Source organism: Crassostrea angulata, chromosome 1 (assembly GCF_025612915.1).
Source record: "Crassostrea angulata isolate pt1a10 chromosome 1, ASM2561291v2, whole genome shotgun sequence".
Lineage (NCBI taxonomy): Eukaryota > Metazoa > Mollusca > Bivalvia > Ostreida > Ostreidae > Magallana > Magallana angulata.
Genome location: NC_069111.1, coordinates 55,399,710 through 55,421,384, shown reverse-complemented (window position 1 = coordinate 55,421,384; position 21,675 = coordinate 55,399,710). Strand labels below are relative to the sequence as shown.

General features: G+C 37.4%; 2 protein-coding genes across 2 annotated transcripts in view; both read left to right on the top strand.

Moving 5' to 3' along the window:
- Positions 1–21,675, top strand: part of LOC128164330 (delta and Notch-like epidermal growth factor-related receptor) — a 65,055-nt gene that overhangs the window by 9,596 nt on the left and 33,784 nt on the right. The window lies entirely within an intron of this gene.
- Positions 13,655–20,861, top strand: LOC128193066 (transmembrane cell adhesion receptor mua-3-like). Its single transcript, XM_052866290.1, is given in 16 exon segments — positions 13,655–13,739; positions 13,862–13,986; positions 16,375–16,537; positions 17,663–17,785; positions 17,899–18,021; positions 18,136–18,258; positions 18,371–18,493; positions 18,607–18,729; positions 18,844–18,966; positions 19,080–19,202; positions 19,316–19,438; positions 19,549–19,684; positions 19,744–19,907; positions 20,021–20,143; positions 20,257–20,385; positions 20,706–20,861. Coding segments are annotated over 16 exon segments (2,043 nt in total). The 3' UTR covers positions 20,840–20,861.

Sequence of the window (21,675 nt, the reverse complement as noted above, 5' to 3'; positions counted from 1 at the left end):
AAGACTGCATGTAATCATTCTCCTCATCAGCAACCTCATTTGCAACCACAGGCTCTGTGTCTGTAAGTATACTTTCATTTCTCTCGGGTTCTGCAGATTCACCAATCTCAGCTTGCCTGCACTGTCTAGAATACATAAAAATAGGATTAAACTTTAACAGTTAACAATTTCTTAAAGACAATATCGTCTAATCTACACAATAGTTTTGTCATTTAGTATTTTTTCTATCAGTTTTGAATGCACATTACATGAAAAAGTATTGAAGAATACATTTTCACATTTTGACAAACAGCATTTATTTTTGTACTTGCAAATAAATGTATACCCTTGCATATATGTATGACAACTTGGTATGTGTAAAATCAAATGTACCAGCTCCCATATTGTAACTTACTATGCTTAATTAACAGTAAAATATTTATATATATTCATCCATAATTTGTTATAATCATAATGTTTTATTGTTTTAATGCATATGACCCCCGAGGGCCATTGATTGGTGAATAACTAAACACAATATAAATAAAAAAAAAAGTATATCAAAAGAGTAACTGTTTTTGTTTAACTCTTCAAACATTTAGCAGTATAATGAACAGTAAGCACTGTGGAAATGTTCCATATTTCACATAAATACATTAGTTACCGTGAAATTTAACTGGATTTGGAAAGTCAAAATAAGTGCCCTTGATCTAAGGAAACAATGTAGGGCCGTTTTCCTTCTTGCCGTTACAAAGTGACACCTACAAATTCTGTGTGAAGAGTTGACTCTTCTGTCTTTCCTTCTATGCATAAAATGGTTATTAGAATTGAACAATCAGTACAATTTTACTAACATGCAATTGCATATACTTCAAATCAATGATTACATCATTTATCAAATCTGTTAATCAGGTTTACATGCACAAATGTTATAGATACTGTCATACAACTAAGTAAATAACAACCTTTGGGATTTACAAACATGATAAGCTTTATGTATTTTATGTATGTTTTTTTTACTATGATCTATTGATAAAACTGTGTGTATTGTTAACTCCTGATCAACTGAATACAACAAAGTAGTTATAACATTACAAAATTAATACATTACAAAAATTTCACAAAATTTGCATATAAATACTAACGAGGATAGAATATTATTTTCATAATATTTGTATATAATGATAAAATATGACAAGTCAAGTTTTTATGCAAGTGCTATGTATATGTGTATGGATTGCATGAGAGAAAATTCGAGCTGTAAGCGTTTTACGTTTACCTTAAACATGTCAAAGGAATTTTACCAAATCAGCTGTATTACTTTTCTTTTAGACTGGTTTACTGTGTAATGCTATTGTACATAATATTATGTTAAACCCCACTGTAACAAACTAAAATTCGTTGTTTAAAATTATAATTCTCCTTTGTTCACCCTTCCGGTTTATCCTTTGGAGAGTCCCTTGTTTTCATACTTCGACCCTTGGTTACCGTGGTAACATATCAATCCTGTGGGGAGCCCCTCGTTGATACCTTGAATAGTTGGTAAAAGTATGCACGGGTTGTACTCAGGAACATCAGCCGATAGACGTGGTCGTCATCCCGTCTAGTGCTCAGGCAGGCACGTAGCATCGTTTTTGAAAGTGGGGGGGCCAGACTCATCCAAAAAATCTTGACAAGCCAAAAAAAAAAAAAAAAAAAAAAAAAGGAAAAATTTAAGTTTTTCAAAATCCTAATCCGGGGGGGGGGGGGGGGCTGGCGTACTTTATAGCTTCAATTTCACTACACATTTCCTTATTCTCAAATCAATTTTTTACATACTCCAAAAAAGTGGGGGACAAACTCAATGATAATTCCATTTTTCATATGTAAATTTTAACAAATTTGTTGCTGCGAGAAAAAGTGGGGGGGGGGGGGGGGCAGGCCCCCCCTGGCCCCCCCTGATGCTACGTGCCTGTCAGGGGCCTGTTTTAGAAAAACATCAGGGTCTTTTTTTTGCCTTGTTTTGCTGTAAAATTCCCCGTCCCTACAGAACGTCAATACCTGTCAGGGAAGGAGGTTTCTTGGGTGCTGAAATATTTCCGGCTACTGTATTTATGAGTAGCCGTTTCCATTTTCATGGGATAATTTATAGAGACCGCTGTTCTATAGTGAGTGAGTGAACTACGGCGGCCCTTTCGACACATCTCTAAAACTACTTATGAATTTATACCTGAGGGTGATCCTCGAAGTTTTACCCATTTATTATCGTCAATGCAGATACGTGCTTTAACTTAACATTGTGAAAGTTTGATATTTATATAATTTGTGTCATTTGAAAACTTATATTCTGCATATTGAGTTTATTGAAAGAAACCTCCAATCAGCGTGGACGAGGCCATGGGTCATTTACATTACCAAAGAAAACGTTCGTCTAATGCAGCCTCGATAGACCCGCATGTGAACTTTCTACTTCAACTTAGTTCTGGTGGGTGCCGATATACCTATACCTGAATGTTCCGCTGAGAATCTTCAATACCGCGTGCGCCGGAACCGGGCTGACCAAATAGACTTTTTTCTTCATTTCATTATTTAATTTGTATATTTCTGTTTGTTTTGGTTTTTTTTCCTGTTGAATTTTCTGTTTAACTTTTATTTTGTTATTAAATATAGAATGATAAAAATGTCATACTTGTTCACTTGTTCTGTTGATTTCTGTAAGTTCATCAGGATGCATCAACACACATCCTCACAAATGGTGGCAGCGGTGGGATGCATCTGAGCTTGCATAAATCAAAAGATTTTCTTGTGCTTGCATGTTAGAAATTTTGACTTTGATATTTCTTATTTTTGTATGCTTCAGTGAATAAATTTTCACAATGTCACATATGCCGAAATGGATGACCGAGCTTATCGCGAAAGGGTCAAGCGTCAAGGACTGTTTAGAGGTGTGGCGTCAGGAGCAGAAGGCAATGAGAGCCGAGAGAGAGTTTCCTAGGGCTGAAAGAGAGGCAGTGAGGGCAGAGAAAGAAGCTGAGCGAGAACTTGAGAAAGTAAGGTTAGCTCATGAAAGAGAGGAGTGTCAAGCTAAGAGAGACAGAGATGAGTTGGAGGCTGAGAAAGAGATTAAGCTCAGAGTGTCCAAACTCCTAGTGCCCACATTTGAAGTCCAGACCCTGATGCTTCTCTAAATTCATTTGAGAAAATAGGCTTACAAAAGTGGGATAAATCTCAATGAGAGGTTCGTTTAGTCCCCATGCTATCGGGTAAAGCCCTTGAAGCCTATTCTAGATTGTCAGATGAGGAGAGTGATAATTACGATGCAATTAAAACTGCTATTCTGAAAAGGTATGAATTGACTACAGAGGCTTATCGGGATAAATTTAGGAAATGCAGACAGTTCAGTGATGAGTCATTTAAAGATTTTGTTGTTTGTGCAGAAAGATTCTTTAACCATTGGTGTGATAGGGAGGATATTGGGTCAGACTATGAATTGTTGTATGATTTGATTTTGAGAGAACAGGTGATAGGAAGATGTTCAAATGATTTGCAATTGTGGGTTCGTGAGCATACTCCAAAGTCTATCAAAGATGTTTCACTTTGTTGGAGTCATTTCAGGTTGCACATAAAGGCAGTAATGCAGGTGGTGGACGAGGTAACGTAGGGGAAATGCCGGGTCCTAGACCAAAAAGGTTTGGTTCAGGTCAGTCCCGAAGGGGTAAGCATGTCTCGCCATGTTCCACTGTGTTTGTTAATAGTAAGTTGGTTTCAGATGATGAAAAAACGGGGAGAACAAAATTAATTACTTTGGCCGATGGTACAAGGAGAATTTGCAGTGAGGCGATAGTAAGTGTGAAAACGCCATACATTTCTGGAAAGGTGCACGCGCTATGTCTTGACTCACCTTTTGATGATGTAATTATTGGCAACAATGTAAGCATTGTAGAACCGAAAGAGGCAGCACCTTTGTCCATGATTGAGACTGCAGAAACAGTGGATGAAGAAGAATGTGGAGTTGTTAAAACTAGATCAGAGACAAGGAAACAGGAGGATGCAAAGAAACCAAAGCTGGATGATTCGAAAGAGGTGGACACAGAACATGAAGGTATGTGGTGTAATAGAGAGAAATTGATCGAGCATCAGAAAACTGACGACAGCTTGAAATCAGTGTTAGAGATGGCCCAAAATGATCCACATTAAGGAAAGTCTTATTTCATCCTGAAAAATGATTTACTGTATAGAGTTTGTAACTCAGACTCTGGCGAAAAGGTATTCCAGATTATTCCTCCCAAGAAACTGTGCACTAGTATTATGTCATTAGCTCACGACACGCCACTGTCTGGACATCTTGGAAACCAGAAAACAAGAGAATGAATTAAGAGAAACTTCTTTTGGCAAGGTATGTATATAGATATGTCTCGGTATTGTAAGTCATGCTCTATTTGTCAAAAGGGGACGCAAAAAGGGAGAACGCCAAAAGCGAAACTGGTGCCAATTCCAAAGATCGACGTTCCATTTTCCAGAGTAGCGGTTGATTTTGTGGGCCCATTACCGATGACAGAAAAGAAAAACAGGTATATTCTGGTATGTATGGATTAAGCCACTCGATTTCCAGAGGCTTTTCCGATGAAAAATCAAGACGCAGAAAGTGTGGCAAATGCGCTGATAGAAATGTTCTCATGGGTAGGTTTTCCTAAAGAAATTTTATCAGATCAGGGGACAAATTTTGTGTCATCTCTCATATCAGAACTGTGCAAAATGCTCAAGGTCCGTAAGCTGTCAACTTCCCCTTATCATCCCCAAGCAAACGGGCTAGTAGAACGATTTAATGGGACTCTTAAACAGATGTTGAAAGCAAATGCAGTTGTAGAGCCATTAAAATGGGATGTTCATTTACCATATGTACTTTTTGCCTATAGAAAGGTCCCGAACGAAACAACAGGTTTTACTCCATTTGAACTTCTTTTTGCCAGACATGTCAGAGGCCCCCTGGACATCTTAAAGGAGCGGTGGGAAGAACCAACCGAGGAACAAACGTCAGTTTTAAGTTAATTGATGGAAACTCGAGAACGGATGGAGACAGTACGTAAAATGGTTACAGATATGGAATCTCTAGCAAAGAAGAATCAGAAAATATACTATGATAAAAACACCAGAAACAGAAATTTTGAAGTAGGTCAAAGAGTCTTAGTTTTGTTGCCTACAAGTACTTCGAAACTATTGGCGCAGTGGAAAGGTCCGTATGAGGTGACACAAAAAGTAAGTCCTGTTGATTTCAAAGTGAGGTTGTCCAAAAGCAAAGAGACTGTTTACCATGTGAATTTGCTGTAGGAATGGTTCGAGAGAGAGCCGGAGGAAAACAGTAAGTCTGAAATTATGGTATGTTTGAATGTTTTTTCTAGTTTAGCCAATGACGACGTTCAGATAGCAGACGACGTGGTGTCAGATAGAGTTCCGACCCTACAACAGACAAAATCAGCAACTGACGTACAGTATTCAACAAACCTGACTGAACAAATGGATCAGATTCAGAGGTTAGTTGAAGAAATTGGTGATATTTTTACAGATGTCCCCAAGAGAATGCATTTGATGAAACATTCATTGAAAACTTCTACAGAGGTGCCAATTCAGATGAAACCATATCCGATTCCCTATGCATTACAAGACAAAGTGAAGCGTGAGTTACAGCAAATGATGGACCTTGGTATCATTGAGGAAATGGACAGTCTGTATTCAGCACCAGTCGTCCTCATAAAGAAGAAAGACAACTCGCTGAGATTCTGCGTTAACTTCCGGGATTTGAATAAGATTACGGTATTTGATCCTAGACCAATGCCTAGAATAGGCAAAAGCTATTTTGAATAAGATCAGCAAAGCTAAATTCATCAGCAAATTAGACCTGACAAAAGGATTTTGGCAAGTACCATTAGACGATGACGCTAAGCGTAAAAGTGCATTTGTAACTCCATTTGGACATTTCAGTTTTACAGTTATGCCATTCGGGATGGTGAACGCACCGGCTACTTTTGTTAGACTAGTAAGCAAAGTTCTTACAGGGCTGGAGGATTTCACGGAGGCATTCATTGATGATATTGGTATCTATAGCAACACGTGGGAAGAACATCTTGAACATCTGAGATCAGTGTTTGAAGCCTTGAGAAAAGCAAACTTAGCAGCTCGACTGGAAAATATGTGAGTTTGGCTTTAATGAACTTTGTTTTCTTGGTCATACCATAGGGAGTGGGAAAATAAAACCGAGGATGTCGAAAGTAAAAGCCATTCAAAACTGTCCGATTCCAACTACAAAGAAAAAAGTAAAGTCTTTTCTAGGTATGATTGGGTTCTACTGGAAATTTATTCCAAACTTTGCCACAGTAGCAATTCCGCTTACAGACCTGACGAGAAAGAGAACACCCAACAAGATCAAATGGACAGACGACCTTGATCACTCCTTCAAAGAGTTGAAAGGTAAGTTACTATCAGAACCAGTTCTTCGAAGTCCAGACTTTAGCAGATCATTTATTTTGCGCACAGACGCAAGCCCACCCGGTGCAGGCGCAGTACTAGAGCAAGAGTTTGAGGATGGTAAGCATCCACTTTGTTTTTTTTTAAGCAAAACGTTCAGTCCTGCTGAGAGAAATTATGCTGTGGTAAAAAAAAGAGTGCCTAGCTATTGTGTGTGTGGTTCAGAGTCTCAGGGTGTATTTAGAGGGTAATTTATTTGAAATTGAGACTGATCATGCACCATTGCAGTGGTTACAGAGGTCAAAGCTATCTAATCAAAGATTGTTACGATGGAGTCTTCTTTTGCAGGAGTTTGTGTTCTCGATTAGGTATATTCGTGGTACACAGAATTCAGTTGCAGACTCTTTGTCAAGAATGTGTTCGGATGATGCGATTGACTAATTATATGCTATAGCTTTGTGTCTGAATAATTATGAATTTATATAATGCATTTGTATATAGTTTGCGTTTGTTTATTTTCAATTTTAGTTTTTAGGTTTGGGTGGACAAAATGTTGTTTAGTCTTATAAGAGGGAGGTATGTAACAAACTAAAATTCGTTGTTTAAAATTATAATTCCCCTTGGTTCACCCTTCCGGTTTATCCTTTGGAGAGCCCCTTGTTTTTATACTTTGACCCTTGGTTACCGTGGTAACATATCAATCCTGTGGGGAGCCCCTAAGTACCCGGGAACATCAGCCGATAGACGTGGTTGTCATCCCGTCTAGTGCTCAGGGGCCTGTTTTAGAAAAACATCACGGTCTTTTTTTGCCTTGTTTTGCTTTAAATGTCCCCGTCCCTACAGAACGTCAATACCTGTCAGGGAAGGAGGTTTCTTGGGTGCTGAAATATTTCCGGCTCCTGTATTTATGAGTAGCCGTTTCCATTTTCATGGAATAATTTATAGAGACCGCTGTTCTACAGTGAGTGAGTGAACTACGGCGGCCCTTTCAACACATCTCTAAAACTACTTATGAATTTATACCTGAGGGTGATCCTCGCAGTTTCACCCATTTATTATCGTCAATGCAGATACGTGCTTTAACTTAACATTGTGAAAGTTTGATATTTATATAATTTGTGTCATTTGAAAACTTATATTCTGCATATTGAGTTTATTGAAAGAAACCTCCAATCAGCGTGGACGAGGCCATGGGTCATTTACATTACCAAAGAAAACTTTCGTCTAATGCAGCCTCGATATACACGTGCAGCATGTAAACTTTCTACTTCAACTTAGTTCTGGTGGGTGCCGATATACCTATACCTGACTGTAACCACGTGTTCCCCTGAGGGTTCTTCAATACTGCGTGCGCCGGAACCGGGCTGACCAAATAGACTTTTTTCTTCATTTCATTATTTAATTTGTATATTTCTGTTTGTTTGGTTTTTTTCTTATTGAATTTTCTGTTTAACTTTTATTTTATTTTGTTATTAAATATATTATGATAAAAAATTATTAAACATTGGTCCTAGGGGTATGGTGGGACCACAATAGGGGAATATATTTTTTACATAGGAATATATAAAATCTTCTTCTCAAAAACTATTAGTATAACACTACCACGCGTATCTTTCGTAAGTAGTGCACACGTTAAGTAAAAGTCTTAAGTGATCGTATAGTGGTTTTATTCGGCAAAAAGCAAACTAGATACACAGTCCCAATTCGGGGAAGTCAGAGAGAGATGTTAAGAGTTCGAAAGAGCGTCGGAATTAACCTAACTTGCGAGAAGTTGGTAGTTTTATACTATTTGGGGAAAACAACTATCAAAGTAATACAAGTGTTCATTGGGTGTTGAAAAGCCCATTAAGAGGGCGCCACCACCTTGTTACTATGATGCTCCAAGATGGCATCAAGCTGGTCAGTCAAGAACCCGCCCCTAATCAGTGTACTCAGGGTCAACCAAGGTCGCGACAGATATTTACTAGGGGGTGGGTCACTGTATCGTGACCAATTACTGTCATCTACATGAACCGATCAAACGACTAATTGACTTCAATTAGCAGATTGATGTATGTAATTGTTTGGTTTACATCAAACTTTACCCCCTCAGGATATTTGTGTACTAATCGGGAACATAATGTCCAAATTGGAGACATACTGACCAGCAAGGATTTAATTACGGTCATTAAAGGATCCTCACCTCAAAACAATATACCCCATAAATATGTAAACATGGTAGCTATTGGCTCTCTCTCTGACCTTCCTTTAAAGCAATATAGTCTTTGATGGACACATACTATTCGTGATTCAATTAACATGGAATATACATTAAATAAAGGTATTTACTTAACGAAAGCATTCTATACTGATTCTGAAATTAAATGATAAAGTCAAATCAAAATAGTTCAACTAATAGTATGTAACGTCCAATCAGTATAGTCAAAGTTATAGGATACGTAAAATATAAAGTCCAATCACCAGTGTTCGATTATAAAATAATAGGTAAATATAAAGTCCAATCACCAGTGTTCGATTATATAATTACATGTAACAAGGGCTATTTTGTTACACACCTCCACCACATCGGGAAAAAGTTGCTCAATACACTGCAACTTTTTAAGCACAGTCTCGATACACAAAAGAGTCTCTTTACACAAAAAAGTCTCTATACACAAAAGAGTCTCTTTACACAAAACAGTCTCTTTACACAGAAAAGTCTGTATATAGTTCAGCGTCCGGTATTATCGGAGAATTCATCGAATAGCGTATGACACTTCCGGAATCATCGGAAACGAAACACAGGTCTGGTGTAGGTTCGTCGTAGTCGGTGTCATCGGTAACATCGTCGAAGTGATACTAGAAAGTGGATACTTCTAGAATCATCGGTATTTCCTCGGCTCTGGTTGTGATTATACACAATATACACAAAAAGTAGAAGGTAATTCATCCTTCCGTCATCATCGGAATGTTTAACATATTCCATTGCCCTCATCTGCTTCACTATACATGATTGTAGTTTGCTGTAACAAGTATTTAAAAGTTATTGGTTATGGGTAAGGTAGCACATACCCACGGAAAGTTCTTTAGTAAAATCCAAGTCGTTGATACAAGTCCAGATCAGGTCAAATAAAAATAAGGCCGTTGATTTACATGAAACGTGCCCAATACATCCCATGTCCGGTAAACCGGAGATGTCCTAATTTGCCTTAGTCAGTAATAGATGTCGGAGCTGACCCAATTAAAGATGAGGCCCGGCTTGTAATCAGTTCAAATCTTGGTAGGTTTGGATAGATAGGCCCATGTTCAGCAGTCATCCTGAGCGTCTCTGGAGATTGTTGAAGTAGCAAGGTCGCAGTAGGTTCAGTCTCTGCAGGCGGTGCAGTGGATAGTGTATGAATGTCACCACCTTGGGTCTTGACCGCTGCATACGTCGGCAGTACAGACATCTTATATTCCCTACTATCCCCCTTTGCATTCCAGAGCCCAATTATTCTACTCTTGATTCGTTTACGACATTTAATACCAATTAACATACGACAATGAGTAAGATACCCAAAATCCCTATGAAAGGAAAAGACCAATGGGGTAAGTAAAACTATTCTTCAGGTGGAAAATACATGTACTTTAGCTCATTTTGCAAATCATCCATTTCAATGTGTTTAATTTTGTTTAATTTAAAAGGATAAGTAGAATAGGTAAAGTTGGGTAAGGTTCGGTGAAATTTCTCCCAAATATTTTTGGTGTTGAGGGTGTGTACAATTGTAATATTAAGGTGGTTTTCAGGGAATTTGACAGTCGTTTCTCGGCGAAAATATGGGGATAAGGTTATTTGACCGTGTACAGCTCGACATGACATCGGTAAACGCAACACGCCAACCGGAGGCTTTACAGAACGAATCGTGGTCTCTGTACCGCGTTCACTTGTCGGGCAGACTTGAGAAAATTTCAACTCTTGGACTGTCGACACAGCCCACTGACCATCGCTAATATACTGCGCCAGCGGCAAATTACTCAAATGAACTACTTTTACACAAAACGTTTTTATTGCATTCGCCTTTTCCATAAAGAGGGCTACTAAGCAGGTTTTACTCAAATGCACAGGATAAAGGGGACTCTTAATAGTACAAAAATCTTTAACAACATTGGTGCACTTATCTAATTCGTGTGAAGTTAATAGGACGTACTGGGTTCGGTCTGAATTGATTGCTAGCATTTCATTTTCAAGCGCGTATCTCGCAACAAAATTCTTATCATTGGAGTTAGGAGAAAGCGGTTGTTCCGCAGCGGGAACGGAAGAAGTGGTCACTATAGGAACAGTTTGAACTTAGAATACCCGTCTAAAAGAGGAGTGTGAATAATAAGAAATAACTGCTGGGCTTAAACGTTTTAAATTTAGAAAAAAAAAACAACAGCAAAAACAAAAACAAATATACTTTACTAACAATGCTTCAATCATGTATCTAGCTATTCCCACGCTTAAGTCAGTCATTATGACCCAAAGACGTAAATATCGTCCGGATTTTAAAAACCACGTGGTGATGGTATATACGAGTTTACCAAAATTGATACAGTGCTTTCAAGAGACCCTTAGCCTTTATGCTCCTTGATTTGGGTCTCTTGACCTTGACCTCCCCAATTGACATGTCTTCGTCCGAATTTGACCTTATATCATCCCTCCTGAGTTGCTCGTCTGTGAGTGGTTCAACGTCATTATGCATAGTCTCATCGGTCTCAATGTCGTCGGGGTCAAGTGTCAACTGATCACTAAGTTCGTTTGGCCTATCAGCTAAACGTTCTTCCCTATGTCTTATTCGTCTCTGTAGTTCGGCCAGTGGTATGTCATCCTCATCAGAGGAGTCCGTCTTTTCGTCTCGAAACTTGTCATTGAGAGCTTCTGGCCCTTCGTCTTCGATTGTGGAGTCCATATGATCCTTAGGACGAAAATAAGGACGAAAATTAGAAGAATCAAGGACTCCGATCTCGTACGTCTTGTCGCTTACATCCGGTCCCGTCTCTGTGCAAATATCAGAGTTATCAGTCAGTAGTGAGTGATCTATCCGAGAGAGGAGGTCAGCACAAGAGTTTTCTGTACCCGCAATAAATTCTACGGTACAGTCATACCCAGCCATACACATTGCCCACAGCTGGATTTTCTTGTTCTGCATGGGGGATTCCAAGACATACTTCAATGGTTTTATTTTAACTTTACCCGTGGTTCGTAGCAGGGGAGATATGCACAAATCATCATCCAATGGTACGATAGAATCATTAATTTTCAGTGAGGCCAGTCTGCAATTCGTACCTTTTTCTGCAGATGAGATATGCACATCCTCCTCCAGGGGCACATACGCATTCTTAATTCTTAAAGATTTTAGGTCAAAATACAACCTAACACCGTTACTAAGCAACCAATCAAGGCCAAGGATTACATTTCTGGTCATTGAGCGCGTTACATAAAAATCTTGTACAACACTATTTCCGCCAATAATAAAAGAAATTCTAGCCACTCCATCTATGTCTAGTGGGGAACCATCCACACCCATTAAATTTAACCGTTTTCTTTGTAATACTGGTTTGTATTTTAGTGAATCGTAAATTTTCCGTTTGATAAGACTCACCTCTGCTCCTGTATCCACTAAAGCCCTAAGTTTCTGGTTCTGAACTTTAATTAAACAAGAATTTGGACTACCAGCAAAATTAATGAAAGCTGATTTTAACTTCTTGGCAGGTGATTGATTACTTAGTTCTCCTACTCTTACCTTTCCTCCTCCTCCGCCGCCGGCCTCATTGCGACGGAGGGTGTCTAGTTTAAACGGTTTTTCGGGGTGGGACGTTTTCGAGCTTGGGGCTGTCTTGTTCTTTCGGGGCAATTTCGAGCTATGTGACCTTCCCTTTTACAATTAAAGCATGCATTCTCAAATTGTTCAGTTCTGGGCCTTCTTCTATACCGCATGTGACCTATTTCCATAGGCACAATAGTGCGAGGGGCAGGGAGGGGGTTTTGAGGAATTAAAGTAGGGGTAGGGTAAGGCGGATCAGGCGCGACAGGTCTGAGCCTGGGAAATACCACCTCTTCCGGATCTCGCGTCGGGACAAACTCTTTCCCTAACCGCATTTTAACCTCGGTATGAAAGTTCTGTATTGAAAGCGCGCTATCCGCGGCAGCCGTCAGCGTAGTCGGCTTTTGATGCATGATTTTGATTTTCATGTGATCGTCGGACATACCGTCAATGAATAATTGTACCAACTGGCGCTGTACCTCAGGAGGGTCAAGGCTGTCAAATGCATCGAGGGCCAGTCGAGAGAGTCGAGTGCTGTACACTTGGACATTTTCTTCAGGTTTTTGTTTAATTTTGAACAGGGATGCATATCGTGATGTTTGTCATTACATTCCCCAAATCTTAAAATTAATTGGTTTTTCAGGTGCCCCCATCCCCTTTCTACAGTTTGGTCATGAACGCGCTGTTCAATGAACAGGCCGATATAGTCACTTACATCCCCCCTACTATGTCTTAGAGCAAGACGGACTTTTTCATCATCTGTCAAATGGGGATTTAAGACCAAAGCTTTGTTTGTGGATTTATCCAAGCCCGGAATTCCGACGGCTTCCCCGAAAAGGGAGGTGTGTCAATTATGATTTCTTGCTTTTTAATGGCAATTTTAATTTGTTTGAGTTTCTCATTCACTGTCGTACTAAGTTCAGTAAACCCTTGCTGTATCGTACCAGCAACAATATTTGTGGCTTGTTCTAAACCTTCAGTCATGTTTACCAGACAATAAATACCCAAAAGAATAATAGAATAAATAAGAATAAATCAAGAGTAGATGAGACTCGGACTTACAAAACAGGACAGTAAAGAATAATAAAATTGTCTTACCGTGACTGGTTAGATAAATCCAAAAATCCAAAGTCTTTTAAAGAAGGTACAAATCCTGGTCGCTGGCGCCAATCAGCCCGTATAACACTACCACGCGTATCTTTCGTAAGTAGTGCACACGTTAAGTAAAAGTCTTAAGTGATCGTATAGTGGTTTTATTCGGCAAAAAGCAAACTAGATACACAGTCCCAATTCGGGGAAGTCAGAGAGAGATGTTAAGAGTTCGAAAGAGCGTCGGAATTAACCTAACTTGCGAGAAGTTGGTAGTTTTATACTATTTGGGGAAAACAACTATCAAAGTAATACAAGTGTTCATTGGGTGTTGAAAAGCCCATTAAGAGGGCGCCACCACCTTGTTACTATGATGCTCCAAGATGGCGTCAAGCTGGTCAGTCAAGAACCCGCCCCTAATCAGTGTACTCAGGGTCAACCAAGGTCGCGACAGATATTTACTAGGGGGTGGGTCACTGTATCGTGACCAATTACTGTCATCTACATGAACCGATCAAACGACTAATTGACTTCAATTAGCAGATTGATGTATGTAATTGTTTGGTTTACATCAAACTTTACCCCCTCAGGATATTTGTGTACTAATCGGGAACATAATGTCCAAATTGGAGACATACTGACCAGCAAGGATTTAATTACGGTCATTAAAGGATCCTCACCTCAAAACAATATACCCCATAAATATGTAAACATGGTAGCTATTGGCTCTCTCTCTGACCTTCCTTTAAAGCAATATAGTCTTTGATGGACACATACTATTCGTGATTCAATTAACATGGAATATACATTAAATAAAGGTGTTTACTTAACGAAAGCATTCTATACTGATTCTGAAATTAAATGATAAAGTCAAATCAAAATAGTTCAACTAATAGTATGTAACGTCCAATCAGTATAGTCAAAGTTATAGGATACGTAAAATATAAAGTCCAATCACCAGTGTTCGATTATAAAATAATAGGTAAATATAAAGTCCAATCACCAGTGTTCGATTATATAATTACATGTAACAAGGGCTATTTTGTTACATTAGGCCAGAAAAGCTCAAATTTGAGTGGAAGCATCCTCAGATTGTGTAGATTCAAGTTTGTTACAATCATGGTCCCTGGGGGTAGGGTGGGGCCACAATTAAGGGATAGATTTTTATACAGGAAAATATATAGAGAAAATCTTTTAAAAAATTCTTTTGAAAACTATTAGGCCAAGAAAGCTCAAATTGGCGTGTAACCATACTCAGATAATGTAGATTCAATTTTGTTCAAACCATGGTACCTGGGGGTAGGGCGGGGCCACAATGGGTGATAAAATGTTTTATGTAGAGAAAATCTTTGAAAATCTTCTTCTCAAAAACTATTATGCCAGGAAAGCCCAAACTTGAGTGGATGCATCCCTAGATCGTATAGATTCAAGTTTGTTTAAATAATAGTCCAGGGGTAGGGTGAAGCCACAATGGGGGATGGGTTTTACATAGGAATATATAGAGAAACTCTTTAAAATATTCTTTTTAAAGACTGTTTGGCCAGAAAAGTAGAGGCATCCTCAATTAGGTAAATTAATGTTTGCAAAATCACAGTCCCTAGCGGTAGGGCTGGGCCGCGATGGCAGTTTGGATTTTTACATAGGAATATATAGAGAAAAATATTCTGGAAAGGTTTAAGGTCCAAAACTCAGTACTTAGTGTAAAAGCACAGGTTATGCAGATTTAAGTTTGATGAAATCATGATACCCTAGAGAAAAGTGGGGCCACGAAATGGGGGGGGGGGTATAAAGGAATAAAGAAAAATCTTCTTACAGGTACAACAACAAAAGGGGCTTGGTATTTAGCAAGATCTACTGTACTTAGTTGTTTAGATATTTTGATACTGTAATGCTTATTTGATCAGATTTAAGGCAATTGTTGCTCAGGTTAGCGATGTGGCCCCTGGGCCTCTTGTTCCTCAGCTGAGAGGATGACAAGAATACATGTAGTTCTTTGCAGTTATAAAGACGTCTCTTTAAGATATGAAGATTCTATTCTTCGATGCAATAATGATTAATTAGAATTTATATCTGCTTTTAGTACTAAATTGGAAGAAATGTTGAAACTAAAATTAATATTTGTTAGCCCACATTTCCTCTAATTTTCTTAAATTTTGAAGATCTTTTGATTATTTTTTATGCTTCCAATATTATAATATTTCTGATTTTTACGTATTATAAAGATTTGATATAAAGGCATTTATTTACAGAAAAGCTAATATATTGACCATCTAATAAGAGAAAAATCTGATTTTAGTGATTTTTTCACACAAATTCATGTATAGAACGGGCGCTTAAAAAAGCTTATAAAAAGTAATTTGATACGCAAATTTTAGTTAAAAAACAAATTCTGAAAACCAAGTATCATATCATTAGTTTACATTAGTTAAAGATTCCAACAATAATGTTACTGTTTTGAAAATGCTAAAACAGACTCACTAATCTACAGCAATTCCGAATTGCGAACCATGTGATATTTTCCTACGCCAATATTCCGCCAAAAATATAGTCCTTATTAGATTCAAAAAACATTGATTACTATTTCTATGCCAAGTTGTATGATTGATAATAAATAAGAAAATATACTATTTTAATTTTCTTTTATCTTCATTTAATGTACAATTAATCAAATTTACGTTTGACAAGTCGAAAACCAGAAAAGATTCCTTCCTTAAACATCACAGTGATAATTACAACCGTTGTCAGTTGTGCATATGAGCATATAATACTTCAACGTCGAGACATTCCAGTCCGAGGCAAAACAAGGTAAGTATCAATGTTCAAAATTACATATTTACCACAAAGAGACGCTTTGTCGTTTCCAGCCCAAAGACATAAGCTGGCAACCAACCAAAAACTATGATGAGGTGTTTTCACCAATATATCTATGGTCTGTTATAGGTGTGTATCGAAATCATACTCCTGAGATTGCAATTGGTGATCTAATGAATTTATGTGGATTTATAAGTATTGACTATTCATTGCTATATCTTAAAATGCACTGAACATGGAAGGGTGCAGACGTTTACTGTTTTTCGCATGTATGTGTTTATTTATTTTTAAGCGGGAAACAAACGCCACCGGAGGGGATGAATGTTTTGACGACACGGACTGTGGGGAAAATGCAGTATGTGAAATTTCTCCTTCGACCAATAATGTATGTGTTTGTAAACCCGGTTTTTTTGACAACCCTCCCATCATTACCGCCTTATCGGACGGGTGCCCTGGTAGGTATTACTAACCAAACAGATGATTATATATTTCCCTAGTTTTCTGACGGTAATTAACACTGTTAACAGATGGTCCAAAATATTTCCATAGTTTTGGTTTTTTTGAAACACTACAGAATGATTGTTAGATTAAAATACATAATAGCTACTGGTTAATAAATCAGAAATATTAGGACAACTTTCAGCTGCATAAAACTTTCAAGAATAATCATTTGTAGGTAACAAAGTGTTCATAATATTTTCATATTATTCTGATCATATAATACCTGTGAAAACTCCATGTTTGGGAAACTGTTTACTAATTCGATGTACGTGTATTTTGTATGGCAACACGCTTTAAAAAAACGAAGCACTTTGAAAAACATTTCAGAATGCGTTAATTATTTGAACAAATCGATGCTTTTTTTATTTTTTAGCAAATTTTTGACATATAATTTTGACGTATAATTTTTTTTTCAGGCTGCATTAATATTTGACCATCTAAAGCACTTTAAAAAAAATATTAAAGGACATAAATTTGCTATAAAATTTAATGGACTTTAAAAAAAAAAGTTGTACAGTGTTCAGTTGAATTCTTGAAAACCTTCAAAAATATTATTTTTTAGTATTTTCTTTAAAAGTGCGTTGTAACCACGCTGCCACTTCTGTGTCCCATTCTGTGTACATATTTAAGACTTTTATAATGAAGCATGCGAAAAGATAATACATTAATTTTATTAGTTTCCTTTAAAAATACTGAGTACTTCCTGTTTAATTTATAAATGAAAAGTTGACCATAGGAGTTTCAATATTAAACTGAATTCAAGCGTGTCACGTTTTTCCTAACTATTTTCAAGGTAAAATTTCCATTTTAAGGCTAATATTAATAATCAAGGACTTAACACACAGACCAACAAGGATCTGGGAATATACTAATAATTCAAAAAGATAAAGTGATCTGGAGCGGTCAAAGCAAATAACAGTCCTTTAGCTGTTATTTTTTATTTTAATCAGATTTCTAAAATCTTTTCGGTTTATTAGTATAGTTCATAATAAAAATAAAGTTTAAAAATGATGGTCCGAAGCCTCACGTTTTGACCTCTTGTAGGGGTGGAAAGGGTTGTAATATGCTAACCTTTTTAGGTGAATGCAATGAGTTTGGAGAGACCAATCAGTGCGAGGGAAAGACACAGTGTACCGAAACACTGGAAGGATTTGGAGAATGTACTTGTCCAGAGAATACCTATGGACCACCAGAATGTCTAGGTAACAATTTCTGGCTATTTTATCTTGTTAATATGTAAGTGGTCAAATTCATGTTCACTCTTTTACAATAAGCTTATTTCTGATCCGTTGTAATATATTGTGACATTTAACAGGGGAATGCGATGAGTTTGGAGAGACCGATCAGTGCGAGGGAAACACCCTATGTACTCAAACACAGCAAGGATATGGAGTATGTACTTGTCCAGAGAATACCTACGGACCACCAGAATGTCTTGGTAATAATTTCTGGCTATTTTATCTTTTTAATATGTAAGTGGTCAAATTCATGCTCACTATTTTACAATAAACTCATTTCTAATCCGTTGTAAATATATTGTGACATTTAAAAGGGGAATGCGATGAGTTTGGAGAGACCGATCAGTGCGAGGGGAACACCCTTTGTACGCAAACCCCGCAAGGACACGGAGAATGTACTTGTCCAGAGAATACCTACGGACCACCAGAATGTCTAGGTAACATTTTCTGGCCATTTATCTTGTTAATATGTAAGTGGTCAAATTCATGTTCACTATTTTACAAAAAATCATTTCTAATCCGTTGTAAATATATTGTGACATTTAACAGGGGAATGCGATGAGTTTGGAGAGACCGATCAGTGCGAGGGAAACACCCTGTGTACGCAAACACAGCAAGGATACGGAGAATGTACTTGTCCAGAGAATACCTACGGACCACCAGAATGTCTAGGTAACAATTTCTGGCTATTTTATCTTGTTAATATGTAAGTGGTCAAATTCATGTTCACTCTTTTACAATAAGCTTATTTCTGATCCGTTGTAATATATTGTGACATTTAACAGGGGAATGCGATGAGTTTGGAGAGACCGATCAGTGCGAGGGAAACACCCTATGTACTCAAACACAGCAAGGATATGGAGTATGTACTTGTCCAGAGAATACCTACGGACCACCAGAATGTCTTGGTAATAATTTCTGGCTATTTTATCTTTTTAATATGTAAGTGGTCAAATTCATGCCCACTATTTTACAATAAACTCATTTCTAATCCGTTGTAAATATATTGTGACATTTAAAAGGGGAATGCGATGAGTTTGGAGAGACCGATCAGTGCGAGGGAAACACCCTTTGTACGCAAACCCCGCAAGGACACGGAGAATGTACTTGTCCAGAGAATACCTACGGACCACCAGAATGTCTAGGTAACATTTTCTGGCCATTTATCTTGTTAATATGTAAGTGGTCAAATTCATGTTCACTATTTTACAAAAAACTCATTTCTAATCCGTTGTAAATACATTGTGACATTTAACAGGGGAATGCGATGAGTTTGGAGAGACCGATCAGTGCGAGGGAAGCACCCTGTGTACGCAAACACAGCAAGGATACGGAGAATGTACTTGTCCAGAGAATACCTACGGACCACCAGAATGTCTAGGTAACATTTTCTGGCCATTTATCTTGTTAATATGTAAGTGGTCAAATTCATGTTCACTATTTTACAAAAAACTCATTTCTAATCCGTTGTAAATATATTGTGACATTTAACAGGGGAATGCGATGAGTTTGGAGAGACCGATCAATGCGAGGGAAACACCCTTTGTACGCAAACCCCGCAAGGATATGGAGAATGTACTTGTCCAGAGAATACCTACGGGCCACCTGAATGTCTAGGTAACAAATAATGTATGGCTATTTCATCTTGTGAATATGTAAGTTATCAAATTCGTGTTTACTGTTAACAATAAGCATGATCCATTATAATATATTGTGACATTTAACAGGGGAATGCGATGAGTTTGGAGAGACCAATCAGTGCGAGGGAAACACCCTGTGTACTCAAACACAGCAAGGATATGGAGTATGTAATTGTCCAGAGAATACTTACGGACCACCAAAATGTCTTGGTAACAATTTCTGGCTATTTAATCTTGTTAATATGTAAGTGGTCCAATTCATGTTCACTTTTTTATAAAAAGCTCATTTCTGATCCGTTGTAATATATTGTGACATTAAACAGGGGAATGCGATGAGTTTGGAGAAACCGATCAGTGTGAGGGAAACACCCTATGTACTCAAACACAGCAAGGATATGGAGTATGTAATTGTCCAGAGAATACCTACGGACCACCAGAATGTCTTGGTAACAATTTCTGGCCATTTATCTTGTTAATATGTAAGTGGTCAAATTCATGTTCACTATTTTACAATAAGCTCATTTCTGATCCGTTGTAAATATATTGTGACATTTAACAGGGGAATGCGATGAGTTTGGAGAGACCGATCAATGCGAGGGAAACACCCTTTGTACGCAAACCCCGCAAGGATATGGAGTATGTACTTGTCCAGAGAATACCTACCGACCACCAGAATGTCTTGGTAACAATTTCTGACTATTCAATCTTGTTAATATGTAAGTGGTCAAATTCATGTTCACTATTTTACAATAAGCTCATTTCTAATCCGTTGTAAAATTTTTTTACATTTAACAGGGGAATGCGATGAGTTTGGAGAGACCGATCAGTGCGAGGGAAACACCCTATGTACTCAAACACAGCAAGGATATGGAGTATGTACTTGTCCAGAGAATACCTACGAACCACCAGAATGTCTTGGTACACATCACAATCAGTTTTGGGCTTTATTGGGTTTTTTTTATCAGCCACTATCATACAATGCAATATTTGACGGGTAATTGTGATGAGTTTGCAGATATATATATATATATATCATGTACTTGATTGTAAATGTTTGCAAATGTAATGTTTAACTGTTTCCATGGGTATTGTGCAATTGGGAAACATGCGAGCCTTTTTGAATTTTTAAGATCAAAAAAAGTCAACAACTGAGTGCTTAAATTGAATGTATGAAATGTACAATTTACATTGAGCAAGCTGAGGCATGTTTTATTTTGTAAATTTACTAAACTACTATTAAATACTTATATCCATAGTTGAAGGTTCCACCACAACAGAGAAATCCCGTAGAAACCTGATTCTGGTTTATGGAGCCCTGACCATTCCTCTGCTTTTTCTTGTCCCTGCTGCTCTTGCCAGCGGTCTGAGTCTAGGCTGATTATGTTAACTACTATGTCAAAACAGGGAATTAAATAAATGAATGAGCGTGTCTAACGGAAGTTGGGTGGTCAAACATTTAATCGTCAGGTGTATTTTTAAAATTTATATATATATATATATATATATATATATATATATATATATATATATATATATATATATATATATATATATATATATATGTAAAGCCTTGGTACAGCAAAACATACTTAAATAAATAAAACAGGATGCGACAAATTGTTTACTGAATAAAATCAACAACACTAGACATCTTTAAAATGTCGGATCTAATATATAGATTCCAAGCCAGTAAACTGAATATATAAAGCACTAAAATGGCTAATAACACGAACAATAAATATTGTCAAATTTCGGGACAACCAGTACCTTCTTCAGGACCAAAAAATATAATTACTCATGTAATTTTTTTTGCTCCTGAAGAAAGGACCGGTTGTCCCGAAAATTTTGATTATATGTCAATCCTTTATTTTTGCATGATTGTTCTAAATCATATTAAAGTGCACAATTGCACATGGCGATTCATGTAAAATCTGGATAGGATATTTTATGAAACATTATTTTGGTAACAATTTTGATGATATCAAGTCAAAACGTCAAGCGATATAGTATAGTATAAATATTAAATGTTATTAGTTTAAAGGTTATAAAACTCCTTTTTCGGGTATTTTGATAATTTGGCATAATGTATATCATGGATTGGCCATTTTATAATTTGTGAACTGTTTATGAATTGTTTGTTTTATGTAATTATTTGTAAGACGGCTTGTTTTCTTTTTAAAGCCTCTTACCCTCATGACAGAGGAGGCCAACAAA